General features: G+C 33.6%; 3 protein-coding genes across 3 annotated transcripts; 1 reads left to right on the top strand and 2 right to left on the bottom strand.

The window, feature by feature from the left end:
• Positions 1 to 989: 989 nt before the first annotated feature.
• Positions 990 to 4883, bottom strand: LOC115886499 (endoplasmin). Its single transcript, XM_030905680.1, has 6 exons — positions 4710 to 4883; positions 4478 to 4561; positions 3715 to 3875; positions 3414 to 3645; positions 3155 to 3355; positions 990 to 2734 (listed from the first exon to the last, which is right to left on the bottom strand). Exons 1-6 carry the CDS (start codon positions 4753 to 4755, stop codon positions 1113 to 1115), a joined length of 2346 nt encoding a protein of 781 aa, XP_030761540.1. The 5' UTR covers positions 4756 to 4883; the 3' UTR covers positions 990 to 1112.
• Positions 3886 to 4465, top strand: LOC115886504. Its single transcript, XM_030905686.1, has 3 exons — positions 3886 to 4042; positions 4098 to 4233; positions 4281 to 4465. The coding sequence occupies exons 1-3, from the start codon at positions 3913 to 3915 to the stop codon at positions 4402 to 4404; spliced, it is 390 nt and encodes a 129-aa protein (XP_030761546.1). The 5' UTR covers positions 3886 to 3912; the 3' UTR covers positions 4405 to 4465.
• Positions 4884 to 6269: 1386 nt separating the features above from the next.
• LOC115886503 (calreticulin) lies at positions 6270 to 12069 on the bottom strand. The gene is made up of 6 exons (XM_030905685.1): positions 11859 to 12069; positions 11556 to 11660; positions 11088 to 11386; positions 9790 to 10114; positions 9008 to 9369; positions 6270 to 6411 (listed from the first exon to the last, which is right to left on the bottom strand). Exons 1-6 carry the CDS (start codon positions 11947 to 11949, stop codon positions 6391 to 6393), a joined length of 1203 nt encoding a protein of 400 aa, XP_030761545.1. The 5' UTR covers positions 11950 to 12069; the 3' UTR covers positions 6270 to 6390.
• Between the last annotated feature and the right edge of the window lie 1943 nt (positions 12070 to 14012).

Here is a 14012-nt window from a genome sequence, read left to right as displayed (position 1 = left end):
AAAACGATATAGTTTACATGAAATATACATAATATACAGTTAATAAATACAATATAATATATACCTATTTATAGTAATAAATACTTTGGCAAATAAACTATGAACCATACAAATGCAGCAAATGTTTTACAATATACAAATAATGAATAACTGGTACATAAGATAATGGGTAAAATGTAAAATATATTTTAAATTTTGGGGTTTGAAAATCGATCTAATTTAACAAAAAACATTCAATATCTACTAATAGTGATGTATTATCATTTGCAATCACAAAATTTATTTATATATTATAATGTTTACTGCAATTAATAAACTAATATAAACTTGTCAAAAGATGACCACATATTTTTTTAAATTATTATTCTTAATACAAAAACTATCTACATTGACTATGGAGTACGATTTCAGCCATATTGTAAAACATTTGCTGCATTTGTATGGTTTATAGTTTATCTGCCAAAGTATTTATTACTATAAATAGGTATATATATATATTGTATTTATTAACTGTATATTATGTATATTTCATGTAAACTATATCATTTTTAAAATACAAACCAAAAATACGAGGAATAATTATGTTTTCCATGTATTCTACAACATATTTGTTAATCCGTAGTATCTAACTAGCGTGACGTCATAAATCTCGCTCTGAGGCTGTTCTATTAGAGACGGCATTGCGTCAGCATGGCCGCAAGTTGCTAACCTAATAATATTAACACTAGAAAAGCCCGCGGGAACTGTCAAATTCAAAGTTATTCGTTTTACAGACTATATTTAACTTTTATATTGAGTAAATATGATCAAAGGTGTAGTTTAAAATTCGCGAAAAATAATTTTTTGGAATAGATTTGTGTGTCTGAAAACGTTAACTTTTTTAATTTTTCTGTCATACGTATGCATCTTCTCTTAGGATACTAGAAGGTTTTTTTCTGGCGTTTTATTAAGAAGATGTTATACCTATATTTTATAATTAAACAATACCATAACATAAATAAGACACTTTATTTTAAAGCAATTTACAAAAGAAATACAGTCTTGTTTGTTGTTTCTAAAACAACTCTACAACTTGTTCACAATACAAACACTCACACAATATCATACACTCCTTATAGTTCATCATGCTCTTCCTCCTCATCCTGATTACTATCTCCCACCTCTTCGGCAGTATTTTCCTCCAAAACCTCCTCCTCCTCTTCAACCTGTTCATCTAGAGAGACTCCCAATGTTTTCCTCATCATCCCCTCAATGGACTTGGCAAAATCAGCCGTTTCACGCAGCATATATCCTGACCGAAGTGTAGCGGTTCTGAACAACATCAGCGCCATGTCTTTAGCGTTTGGATCGTTAGGATCATCGTTAACCCTCCTCAGAAGCTCCTTCATCAACGGATGACGAGGATTCACCTCCAAAGTCTTCTTCTGATTCAGGTAATAAGACCTTTGCGGATCGTCAGCCTTTTGGTGAGCATTCGAAACAGCAAGTCTTTCCATGTTACCGGTCCAGCCGAACATACTGGCCACTAGAGCGCAAGGGGAATCGCTCAGTCTCTCTGAAATGGTTGCTTTGGCTATTTGGTTCTTCAGAGCGTCTTCGCTAAGCCATTTGGTGAGGGGTTCAAAAGCTTTTTGGAGCTGTTCAAGTTGTTCTTTGCCTCCTTCACTTTCAGTTAGACTGAACCCTTCCTTGGCGACGTTCTGGAATTTTTTGCCGTCAAATTCGGGCAGTGCTGAGATAGTGTATTCATCTACAGCTTCAGTAAGAAAGAGAACTTCATAGCCTTTACGGAGAAGACGCTCGGCAAACGGCGATTTCCTAACCTCGTCCTTTGAAGATCCAGCAATATAGAAGATCTTGTCTTGCTTGGGTTTCATTCTAGCAACGTAATCACTGAGTGAAGTCAGTTCATCATCGCTGTTTGATGACAGGAACATCAGCAATTTGGCCAGTCTTGATCTGTTTGCTGGATCTTCAATAACTCCCAGCTTAATATTGGTTGAGAATTCTTTCCAGAACTTCTTGTATTCTTCAGCAGGGATCTTCTTCAACATGTCCAGTACTTTCCTGATCAGTTTCTTTTTAATAACCTTGATCAGTTTGTGCTGTTGAAGTGTTTCTCTTGAAACGTTCAAAGGAAGATCGTCAGAATCCACTACACCACGAATAAAGTTCAAGAAAGATGGCATCATGTCGTTGAATTCATCAGTAATGAACACTCTCCTGACATAGAGTTTGATGTTATCAGTTTTGGTGCCGTATTTATTGAAACTCTCTGATGGCTGCACTTTTGGTACATACAAAAGAGCCTTGAATGTCACTTCTCCTTCAGCAACAAAATGGATCTTTGACAAAGGCTCTTGCTCATCTTTGGTCAGTGCTTTGTAGAATTCCGTGTATTCGCTGTCAGTTACTTCGGCAGGTTTTCTGGTCCAGATTGGTTTACTGTCGTTCAGCAATTCCCAATCCCAAACTGTCTTTGTTACTTTTTTTGTCTTAGGCTTTTCTTCTTTTTCTTCCTCAACAGCGGCATCCTCTTCATCTTCAGGCTTAGGCGTGGCTTCTTCTGCCGACTCATCTTCATCTATGGGTTCTTCAACAGTTTCAGTATGGCTAGTCCACAAATAAATAGGGAAATTAATGAATTGGGAGTATTTTTTCACCAAGTTCTTGATGGTTTCGTGCTCCAAAAAGTCCCTGGCTTCAGGTTTGAGCTCAAGACTTACAGTGGTTCCTGTAAAAATATAAATGGCATGTTTATACAGGGCGTCCAAAAGTTTTGATCACATACGAAAAAGATTTCTTCAAAACATTTATTCTTGATAGAAGTCGTTGTATCTCTGTAGAAAAACTAATTAAAATTATATATTACACAGGGGAATTTAGAAAGTGTGAAGTTTCTTATAGAGTAAAATGATGTAATTTTCCAAAATGTACAAGGTGCTCAAAAAATACAATTGTTTTTGTAATTATCTTAAATAGCCTGTACCCTTTCTTGAAATTTGTCAAGTTGTTATTTCTAGTAATAATGGCATTCTTCAAACACCCAGTATAGAAAAACTTATTTTTTGAGTCCTTGGTAAGAAAAAACGCGAATATTTTTAAAAATAATAGATCAACATATGGTATAGTTTTATAAAAAGAAAAACCATACCTCTTTTTAGTGAATCACCTCTTGGATCATCAGCAATAGTATAACTGGAAGAATCAGACTCCCAAATGTACTGTTTGTCAGCATTGTGCTTGGAAGTGACAATTACCTTGTCAGCAACCAAAAAAGCTGAGTAGAATCCAACACCGAACTGACCAATCATGTCGTTCAGGTCATCAGTAGTGTCAGCAGACTGCATTTTACCTGATTTAAAAAGTCAGCAATAATAAAAAAAAATTAAATAATAAAATTAACAACTTACTTAAAAATTCAGCAGTACCGGACTTGGCAATGGTACCCAAATTATTAACTAAATCTTGTTTGGTCATGCCGATGCCTGTGTCTGTTATATGTAACATGCCAGTATCTTTATCAGCTTTTATTCTGACATTTAGTTCGGATGTTGAATCCAGTACTGACTTATCAGTCAGAGACAGCAATCTGATTTTATCCAAGGCATCTGATGCGTTTGAGATCAGCTCTCTCAAGAAAATCTAATAAAATAAAAAAAATATATGTATATGTATAAGTACCATAGGTTACTAATTTACAAAAAAACTTACTTCTTTATTTCTATACAGTGAATTAATAATCAACTTCATCATCCGGTTGACTTCTGTTTGGAATGTAAACTTCTCAGCCTTTTCTCTGATTTCTTTAAGTTGAGCAACATTGAGTCCATCAAGCTTGATAGCTTCTTCTTCCCGTTTAACCACTTCATCATCTATAAAAGAAGAAATATGGATTATTGATCAAACAAGATGGACTTTTTCCTAGATCAGCAAAATGTCGAAGAAAAAGAAGAGAAACCTAAACCATTCAAGTTGTGTTTCATAGAAAAAAACGTTCTGGGACAGTCAAACATTAAAATCAACAAATCCCTAAATATACGTAAAGTATTCCTTCATATTTATATAACTACAAATTAACTAAATTATTTTTACAGCTCCAGTAGTTTCTTTGAAGTTTTACAATAAAAGAAACGAAGATATACCTGAAGATTTAACCGAGAAATATGTTCACCTTTTAAAAAATGAACCTAATAAAAAGAAAGGTTCTTTACCAATAACAGAAAGCCAAAAGTAAACTTTCAAATTTGTATATTCTTAAATTTAATTAAACCTTGTAGATATGGCTGGTATCAAGTGAGATTAAATGATTGGGATCGATCAGATAGAAGATTAAATTTTCATAAACGTACTGATGTAATTGTGAGAGAGCATTTAATGAATTATGCAAAAATAAGGGAATAAGAGTTTTAAAGCTACTGAAAACAGCTGTATCTTATAGATAATACTGTAGGCCAGGGAATAAATATGGTTTTACCTGTTCTAGAACCTTCCTTGCTTGCTCCCAAATCTATATCTACACTTGGTGCATCTACATCTTCAGATTGAGCCTGTATGGACCCTGAAATAGAATATTAAATATAATAAATTAAACTTGCCACGTTGTGAAGTAATAAAATGATGCATATTTACAAAAATTCTATCAATATTGTTACAAAAATGATATTTAAAACATATTTTATAAAATAAAGAGACAGTAAATCAATTACCAATTAAAGCAAAGGCAACCACACAGATAAATATTAACTGCTTCATTTTGGCAGCTCCAAAATTATACTTTTAAAACATTAACAATGTTTTTTCTATTCACCGGCCGTAAATTTTTAACAAAACCGTAGAGAATACGCGAATGATAAACGTCAACTTTGACAAAAGTTTTAGTTGTTACTTGGACCAATCGGGAGCCACCACGCCAGATGACAAGACGATTCGGGATTTTCATCCAATGGGATACCAGAATCTCTGTATCTATACAAATGGCTGTCGGTAATTGGTCCGGTGTTTCGCGCAAGAATTTGAAAATAATGCGCTCAGTTGTCATAGAAATCAATACAGTTAATATGGAATTATTTTCATTAATGAGATAAGGAATTGCTAGAAAACAATAGATAAATGATGATATTGAGAATATTCATTAGTTTAGATCATAGAAACATCTTATATCAAGACTATTTTAATATATTTTTGTAGAAATATGTTATAAGTTACTAAAAAATCGCTCGTTTTTACGTAAATACTACGTGTCAAAAGTAAATTATATAGAAATAATTAGAAAGCATTGGTTTTGTGACTAGCAAAAGAATGACAATGAGACAGTCGACCATCGTTTTAATTCAAGGCAAGTAAAGTATGTCTAATGAGCCAGAGAAAATTTAGACAGAAGACATTCAAAAAATGACATAAGATACAATTTATTTGTGAATTAAAATGACGGACACAGCTGTCACTGTCAAAGATTCTCTAGTCAAACAGACTATAGATTTTTCTCTCATTTTAAGGATCCGTCTGTCAAAATCATATATTTTCTTTCTGGACAGAAAATATGTCTGTCATTTTATCTCAAGAGTGATGCGCTATTTTTCTGTTAGAATTATACAGGGTGTGCCAGAAAGTTAGTAACAAATAAGATTTTTTTTAAATTGAAAATCAGAAGTCAGTGTGTTATAAATTAAAATGACAGGTACAACTGTCACTGAATGAATACTCTCTCTGAACAGACTATAGATTGTATTTTCTCTCATTTTATGGGTTGGTTTGTCAAAATCATATATTCTCTTACTGGATAGGGGATGTCTGTCATGTTATATAAAAAGTGATGTCTGTCAGAATCATACCAGGTGTGCCAAAAAATTTGCACCTAATAGGAATATTTCTATTATAAGTCTATACACCAAGTTTCGTATGCAGCATGCCATAAACATGATACAAATAAAAAAGAATCTTTTATTTGTATCATGCGTATGCAGGGACTCAAAAAAATCTATATAGGAAAATGACATAAAATAACATGACATGTAAAAAAAGGAAGTGGGAATCAAAGCAAACATTTCCAAGTTTAATATAAACTTTATTTACTTATAAATAAAACTATATTTAAAAAAGTATAATACAATAATTTATTTTGTTTTGTACAAAGAAAATGTTTTACTATAAATTAAATTTGATAGTAATTCTACTCACTTAAACATTAAAAAATGTTGTTTTTTCTTTTCTTTTATTTTATCATCATCCCAGATGAACTGTGGAAATTATTCAACAAAAAAAATCAGTCAAAATAACAGCGTAGTAGTAGACACTCCATTTGAAACAAAAAAAAAATACCGCACACTCTAACAATATAAAAAAGTCTTTTTTTTCTTTTCTTAGTGATGATTACATCGACACAACCATCTACAATTCATCGTGACTTTCCTGAAAAAGAAAAAAAAAATACAATTAGTACAATAATGTTACAAGCCAGAGACATAAATATAGTTCTTCTCACGTTGATTTCCCTTGTTTCAACACCTAACCACATAAATTATCTAACCGTATCTTTGAATAACAAGACTAAGGAAGGAGCATATCAAAAAACTTAGATTGAACGCGACGGGGACCTAAAATGGCCGACTTAAATTCCGGTTTATCAGTGCCATTCCAATTTTATTCAAAACGTGTAAAAAAATGATGTAGGGTAGACTCAATAATTTGTTGTTTTATTTTATGCTGTCAAGAAATGTTGGTAGTTATTAAAATTGTTATAAAAATATACAAATCTAATAAAAATAGATAAGTTATAATCAGTATTTATTAACACAAACATCCGATACACTACTGAAGCAGGTAAGTCAAATTGACGTATCTAAATTAATTGACATCTAATCTTTGACAAGTAGTAAATAAAAGCAAAAACGCACGAAAAATATATAATTAGGTAATTTTAAGTGAATTTCATAAATGATCGGTTTACTACACGTATGTATACCGGGTGTTGCATCGTCGAGCGGGACATAGGAAACCCCATGTAATGGAGTCAATTATTGGCTTCCCTAATTATTTTAGAAAATAATTCTATTTAAGTTTATTGAAGAGCACTAAAACCCACATTCAAAAGAATAACTTTAAATATTTTTGATTAGCCCGTTTACGAGTTATCGCCGATTTCTTTTTAAATATTTCTCCTTTCTTATGGCCCTGTATTTACTTATGAGCACCAGTCAAGGTAAAAGATAACTGTCAAATGAAGTTGTCATTTCAGAAATGTATCTATTAAGTGCTTTATTATTATTATTAAAAACTCATACTACATCGAAAATATTAACCATGAATTACACTACCGAAGAAAAAGTATTGATGATTAAATGGTATTATCAAGGAAATAGTTATCAAAAGGTGTCGGACATGTTTGCTGCTCTGTATCCGAATATACCTGGAAAATCTACAATCGCAAGGAATATCCAGAGATTTGAGACCAAAGGTACCCTAATAAATAACTGCAGATGTGAAGCAAGGCAGGAACAAAGAGAAGATGCAAGAAATGATACCGACTTGGAAGTTTTATTGTGCGTGGAAGAGAACGATGGAAAGATCAGCACAAGGAAACTTGAGGATGAAATAGGAATAGATCACACTACAGCGTTTCGAATTTGGAACGACATAAATACTATTCCTTCAAATATGAAAAGCACCAAGAGCTACGAGATGGGAACGAAATACAGCGGCAGGCGTTTTGTTTTGATATGATGGAAAGAGCAAACACGGATAGGGAATTTTTAAAAAACATACGTTTCACTGACGAATGCACGTTTACCTTAAATAATGAGCCCAATGTTCAAAATTATCGATATTGGAACAAAGAAAACCAACACAGGTTTGTTGAAACAAGGACGCAATATCCACAGAAAATAAATGTTTGGGCGGGGATATTCGGACACAATATTATCGGGCCATTATTTCTTACGCGAAATTTAAATGCAGAATATTATTTGGAACTACTCGAAAATCATATTTTACCTGCTTTACATGATGCCGCTAGGGAAAATCAGGAAGTTTGGTATCAAATGGATGGCTGCCCGGCACATAGTACCCTGGATGTTCGGGAATATTTAGACAATAGTTTTAACGGAAACGTTATTGGCCTAAATCATACAGTAAATTAACCAGCAAGGTCTCCTGATATTTCGCCAAATGATTTCTTTCTCTGGAGCCATTTAAAAAACAGGACCATACAAGGATAAAAAATACCCAAATCTAGACGACTTAAAAAATTCTATTTCTGCCGAATGCAATAGAATTTCAGTTTGCCAACTAGCGAATGTAAGAAGAGAATTTTATGATCGCCTGTGTTATTGTCTAGCAGTCGATGGAGGAATATTTGAACATCTTCTTAAATCCTAAAGTTCTAACAATTTAATAGTACCTAAATTAATAAGTTATTGAATATTGTAATAATACTATAATTAACCTTGTAATTGATTACTTTATTTTACTTTAATTCATATTAATTTGTATTTATAAATACATCTTTAAGATTTCCGATGTAGGAATGAGTTTTCAATAATAATAAAGCACTAAATAGGTAAATTTCTGAAATGACAACTTCATTTGACAGTTATCCTTTACCTTGACTGGTGCTCATAAGTAAATACAGGGCCATAAGAAAGGAGAAATATTTAAAAAGAAATCGGCGATAACTCGTAAACGGGCTAATCAAAAATATCTAAAGTTATTCTTTTGAATGTGGGTTTTAGTGCCCTTCAATAAACCTAAATAGAATTATTCTCTAAAATAATTAAGGAAGCCAATAATTGACCCCATTAAAATTTACATGGGATTTCCTATGTCCCGTCCGACGATGCAACACCCGGTATACAGAAAGCTCTACCTAAAACTAACCTTTGTCATCCCTTAGTATAGATAGCATTATACTCCTTCCTTAATATTTTTATTCAAAGGATTTAATGCAGGAATATAAAAAAAAACGAAACAACGAAAATTAACTACACATTCACACTGCAACCACACTTACCTCGACTTGCGGCTCGTGCTCCTCATCAGCCTCCTCTTCATCCTCATCCTCGTCCCCGTTACTGTCCTCAGTCTTGGCCTCCTCGGCCTCCTCCTTGTCCTTGGCCTCCTTGGCGCTCTTCTCGCCCTCCTGGACGGCCTTCAGACCGGCCAAGGCCTCGGAAGCGATGGCCGGGTCGTCGGTGATCAAGACGTTGTCGAAGATGGTGCCGGACTTGACTTGCCAGAGGTCGAAACCGATACCGCAGATCTCGTTCTGCTTGTAGAGGTCGGGAACGGGGGAGTACTCGGGGTTGTCGATCTCGGGATGGACCCAGGTACCTTTGTAAGCGGGGTTGTCGATCTGTTTCGGTTTCCATTCGCCTGGAAAGAGGGAAAATAATAGTTATTTATTTTACAGGGTGAGTCCAAAAGGAGCGAACGGCGTGTATTTCGGCGGACATTGTACCGGACACTTGGAAGGGTCTCATTTAATTTCGGGCGGCGATCTGTGATTTTTATTTTTTACCGAGTATTCGACAATGGGGGACGCAGTTATTGACTGGGATCGTGAAAAATATTTACAACTAATTTGTTTACACAAAGAAAAGATTTTATAATTTTAATTTTATTGTGGGTTTAGTATGAATAGCTATGTAGCTAGACTTCGTCCATATAATTTCATTTTTGTTAATAAAGACCTTTATGATTATTTTTATTAAAAACCGGAATTATTATGGGATTCTGAAATTAAAAATTACTACTAAATAGGAAGTTTGACACCGGAAATGAAATGAAACTTACCTTTGTAATCAGGATTATCAATCATGGGTGGTTCCCATTCCCCATCCATCTCATCGTCCCAGTCATCAGGCTTGGAAGCGGCTGGGTCAGGGATGTGTTCGGGCTTGTCCCAGTCCTCTGGTTTCTTGTCGTCGGGATCGGGAATGGTGGCCCTATCGTCCCAATCTTCAGGTTTCTTGGCTTCGGGGTCCTTGATCTTCTTGGGAGGCAAGATGTCCCAATCGGATTCCAAGTCGCCTTTCTGGACTTCCTCGTTATCGATGAGGACCTGGTAGGTGTTATCCGGGTGGATGATGAGGGTGTAGGCGTGGGTGTATTCATCATCCTGGTAGAATGAAGGAAGGTTACCAATAGATTCCGTCATATTTTTTTGTTACATTTTCTTATTAGTATTATCCCAAAAAACGTTGTTTCAAGATAATATTTATGCAAAAATTGTTTTAGTAAATGTTTCAGGCGTTATTTTTCAAAAAAAAAAACGTGTTAAAACTGATGAAATCATTGTTTTGTACCTTGTTTTTCTAGAAATAAAAATTAATAGCTAATAACTGATACAATAACGTCTAGGGACTTAACGAAAACAGACAATTAAAATTTAAAAAAAATCCAAAGCAGAATGCATTTTTTTTTCTTTCAATTTTTTATTATGTCGTCTCAGGAATATGAAATAGAATGGTTTTATTTTTTTTAACACCAAAATGAAGCAATTAACAAAAAAAGTCGTATTTTTAGTTCAAAAAAGAAATATGGAAATTAAGTCAGTGAGGCACAATTTTTTGTGTCAAAAATATTGATTAAAGTGCCTTCCAGCACGCCACTGTGCTTATCTCCTCCCTACCCTCAATACCTACCACTGACAAAAATCAAATAAGCCATTATAAAGATATTTACAAAAAAAATATTTTTAAAAGTTTGACATCCTCTATTGTATTGAAAATGAAGATTTTCTGAAGCCAAGTTTTATTAAAAACACTTAAAGAATCACCCCCTAAAGAGGGGCGATACTTTGGGTGATTTTAAGACAAAAATATCACCCTGTATTTTATTTACAGTTTGCTAAGAATAGAGAGGATTTTTAATAAAAATTTCACAAACTTCTATTTTTTTATCTAAATATTTTGAACACCCTATATCAATAATTAATTATTCTCTTTCAAAACCAAACCAATTCAACTCACACACATTTAAAACAAAATAATAGAACTCCAAAAATTCGAAAATAAACAAACCGACTATTTTTAAAATCCTATTTAAATCTCACTTAAATCTAAAAATAACCAACAATTTTTCAAACTTACCTTACACCTAATATCCTTGTTGATGAGATGGTTTTTGTCGTTGTGATTCAAAATGACGTGCACTTTCTTAGTTCCAGGGCCACATATGTCCGGTCCGAACATAAGCCTGTACGCAGTCTCTCCATGCAAATCCTCAGGTTTCAGAGAGCAATCAAATACTTTGACGTATCCACCACCACAATCGATGCTTTGCTCGTGTTTCACAGTAAATTGAATGACTAGATCCTTACCCTCGGTGCTGAAAGGGGCGAATTTGGTGCTGAGGGCGTAAAACCTAGCATCTTGAGAAGTTTGAATACCTGGAAAAGAGAAATAGATATTTTAAGGTAATGACAGTTTAATGAAATAGAAAGTGGACTTCAAACAGGAATTTAGATAAAAATTATTGTGTTTAAATTATATATGCGTGCCACATAGACACAGATATTCAAGATTTTACATAAAAAATATCAAAGAGAAGTGATTTACCTTTTTCTTCCTCTTGGTTAGTAAAGAATTTCCCAGCGCTTCTCACGAATTTTCCAAACTCTTTTCCAGGGTGTTTGCTGTAAATCCAATTTTTCTCCCAGGAATCTAAAACACATGGTAAAAAAACGTATTTCTAACATATTTATCAAAAAAACTCGTATTTATTCGTGTAAATAAACGAAAACTATGATATTGCGATGCAAAAAATTTGGAAATTTGTCATATTTCATGGGAGAATTTCTAGAACTATGTGCGTTAAAGACTATGCCGGATACCGGTTAAATAAAGTGAAATTAAACTTACCATCGCCGAATTTCTCTTCAAAATACACTTTCCCGGCGTTTGCCGTGAAGGCGCACACAGAAAACACACCTAATAACACTAAACACTTCATTTTCTCTTAATTTCCTAGGCTTGTACTCCGATTTACGTCAAACTCACAACAAATCCAGTGGTAAAGTGCCAAAAAAACACTTCTCCAGGGAATACTAATTCGAATTTACGCAACTATCACAGACTGACTTCAAGTTTGATTTTATCCTCCTTTATACCGTATTTACGAGTGGGAAATAGAGAAACGTAAGTGTAGTTTGAGTAGCGATCCGGACAGATGGAAAACGCTGATTGGTCGGAGGGAATAGGTGCTTGATATACGTGGCTTGGACGATGCTGTTTTTAACGAACGGGCCAATGGGATGGCGACGTGAAGCGCGCTACACTTGAATCGGGTTACAGCTGGAGCGATGCGATTGGTTAAAACTGCAAGGCGCGTATTCAAATTTATATCGATAATTTTGAAATATTTGCGATAAGAAAATTGTTGAAATCTTGACTTTGGCACGCCAGAAAAGTCATTTGAAACATTTTTTTTTTAAATAATAAGGTATTAGAAACAAATTAGATTGAAATATGATTACGGGGAATTGAAGAAAGTAAAATGAAACGTGATATAATAAAATTGAAAGTAAAAGTAGGTGCATGGTCACGGTTTTGTGGGTGCCGAATAATCTGATACAGAGAATATAATAAAACAATATCAAATGCCAGATAGCTTGAGAAAATTTAAGTTTAGTTTAAGCTAAGATATCTAGTATTAGTTTTTATTAGAATTAATTTTAAACTTACCTTTTATAGGATTATCTTGATGATTTTCATATTAACGGAAACTGTATTAAATGCCTGCCCTGAAAAAATATACTTATTAATTTCTTTAGTGTCATTTTTCTATCTTCATGCAAAATGGTATGATATTATTTTATACACTCGTAACTTTTTTATTTAAATAAGGTTTTTGAAAAAGAACAATTTTTTATGAAACCCTAGTATACAGGATGGTCTAAACTGTATTCAGGAAATTCGGTTAGATTCAAAGGTTCGTATAAATATTTGTCCTAAAATGCTTAGGTTCGGAGATGCAGAGTGTAGAAATTTCATTTTTATTTTGTTTATACATTTTTCTTGGAAAAAATTATGATAAAGCAGTTTCTGTTGAACTTCTGATACAGAAACATTTCTAATTTTTGATTTCAGTCTAATTTACGTCAATGATGACAGGTATTGATAATTTCGATTCCAAAGATCTCGAGAACCATTACTCGTAGCGATTTTTACTAAAAGACTTTATTTATGTAAAAATCCTCGTAAATGTATATTTTTTTACTTAGTAGTTTTATACAGGTTACACGAAAAGTTATTACTCTTCAAATCAGTTAAAAAATAGGTATATAGGTGGCGCCCTCTACTAGTAGGAGTCATGTTGACATCAAAATCAAATTTCATGTCAAAAAACTAATATCGGTGTCTGGAGGTCAACACAGGAGGTCAATTTTCATCAAAAACATGATGGTGAAAACCGCACATCAATATCTGTTACCGTTTCGGAGTTACGGGGTGTTTTTCAAAAATGTGCATTTTTAACAAATCGCTGTAACTTTTTTGCTATGCAAAATTTTGTATTTCTATGAAAAAATTTCCAAAACACCTTTTTACGTAGAATTTAATGGTTCAAGTATATTTTTTTTTTAAATTAATAATTAAGAGTTATCAACAAAAAAATTGATTTTTTATTTGGGACACCCTCTATATTTTTAATTAACTGAAAATAATTTAAAATTACCTTTCCAAAAATATAGCACACTTGATATTTTGTTATAATCCCCTTCGAAATACAGAATTTTTAAAAGTTCGCCACGACTTTTAACTAGTAGGCTTTGGACCCCTTATTGATGATATGCCCTTAATGGAACTCGAAAACATATTTTTCCAGCAAGACGACGCACCGCCTCTGATCGCTGAAGTTATCAGCAAATTTTTGCAGCCAATTCCAAGAACAATTGAAGTGCTAACCAAGATCCCAGCCATTGGCCGTCGAAGCCGCCTGACTTAGTGCCCATGGATCTAATCCTATGGATATATTTGCGGAAGAATAAAGGCTCCTTATTCTTCCGTATAATCTAG

The sequence above is a fragment of the Sitophilus oryzae genome, unplaced genomic scaffold (genome assembly GCF_002938485.1).
Source record: "Sitophilus oryzae breed Bouriz unplaced genomic scaffold, Soryzae_2.0 scaffold_494_pilon_pilon, whole genome shotgun sequence".
NCBI lineage: Eukaryota > Metazoa > Arthropoda > Insecta > Coleoptera > Curculionidae > Sitophilus > Sitophilus oryzae.
The sequence above is the reverse complement of the archived record's forward strand: the minus strand, read 5'-3'. Positions and strand labels throughout refer to the sequence as shown.

Bases quoted from the DNA above. Each gene is read 5' to 3' on its own strand.
- LOC115886504 (XM_030905686.1), top strand. From the start codon at position 3,913: ATGGACTTTTTCCTAGATCAGCAAAATGTCGAAGAAAAAGAAGAGAAA. The intron at 4,043-4,097 runs GTAAAGTATTCC...TTATTTTTACAG, and splicing joins CAACAAATCCCTAAATATAC to CTCCAGTAGTTTCTTTGAAG. The intron at 4,234-4,280 runs GTAAACTTTCAA...TAAACCTTGTAG, and splicing joins CCAATAACAGAAAGCCAAAA to ATATGGCTGGTATCAAGTGA.
- LOC115886499 (XM_030905680.1), bottom strand. From the start codon at position 4,755: ATGAAGCAGTTAATATTTATCTGTGTGGTTGCCTTTGCTTTAATTG. The intron at 3,646-3,714 runs GTAAGTTTTTTT...TTATTTTATTAG, and splicing joins CACTGTATAGAAATAAAGAA to ATTTTCTTGAGAGAGCTGAT. The intron at 2,735-3,154 runs GTATGGTTTTTC...ATATTTTTACAG, and splicing joins AGGTGATTCACTAAAAAGAG to GAACCACTGTAAGTCTTGAG.
- LOC115886503 (XM_030905685.1), bottom strand. From the start codon at position 11,949: ATGAAGTGTTTAGTGTTATTAGGTGTGTTTTCTGTGTGCGCCTTCACG. The intron at 11,661-11,858 runs GTAAGTTTAATT...CATGTGTTTTAG, and splicing joins TGAAGAGAAATTCGGCGATG to ATTCCTGGGAGAAAAATTGG. The intron at 9,370-9,789 runs GTAAGTTTCATT...CCCTCTTTCCAG, and splicing joins TGATAATCCTGATTACAAAG to GCGAATGGAAACCGAAACAG.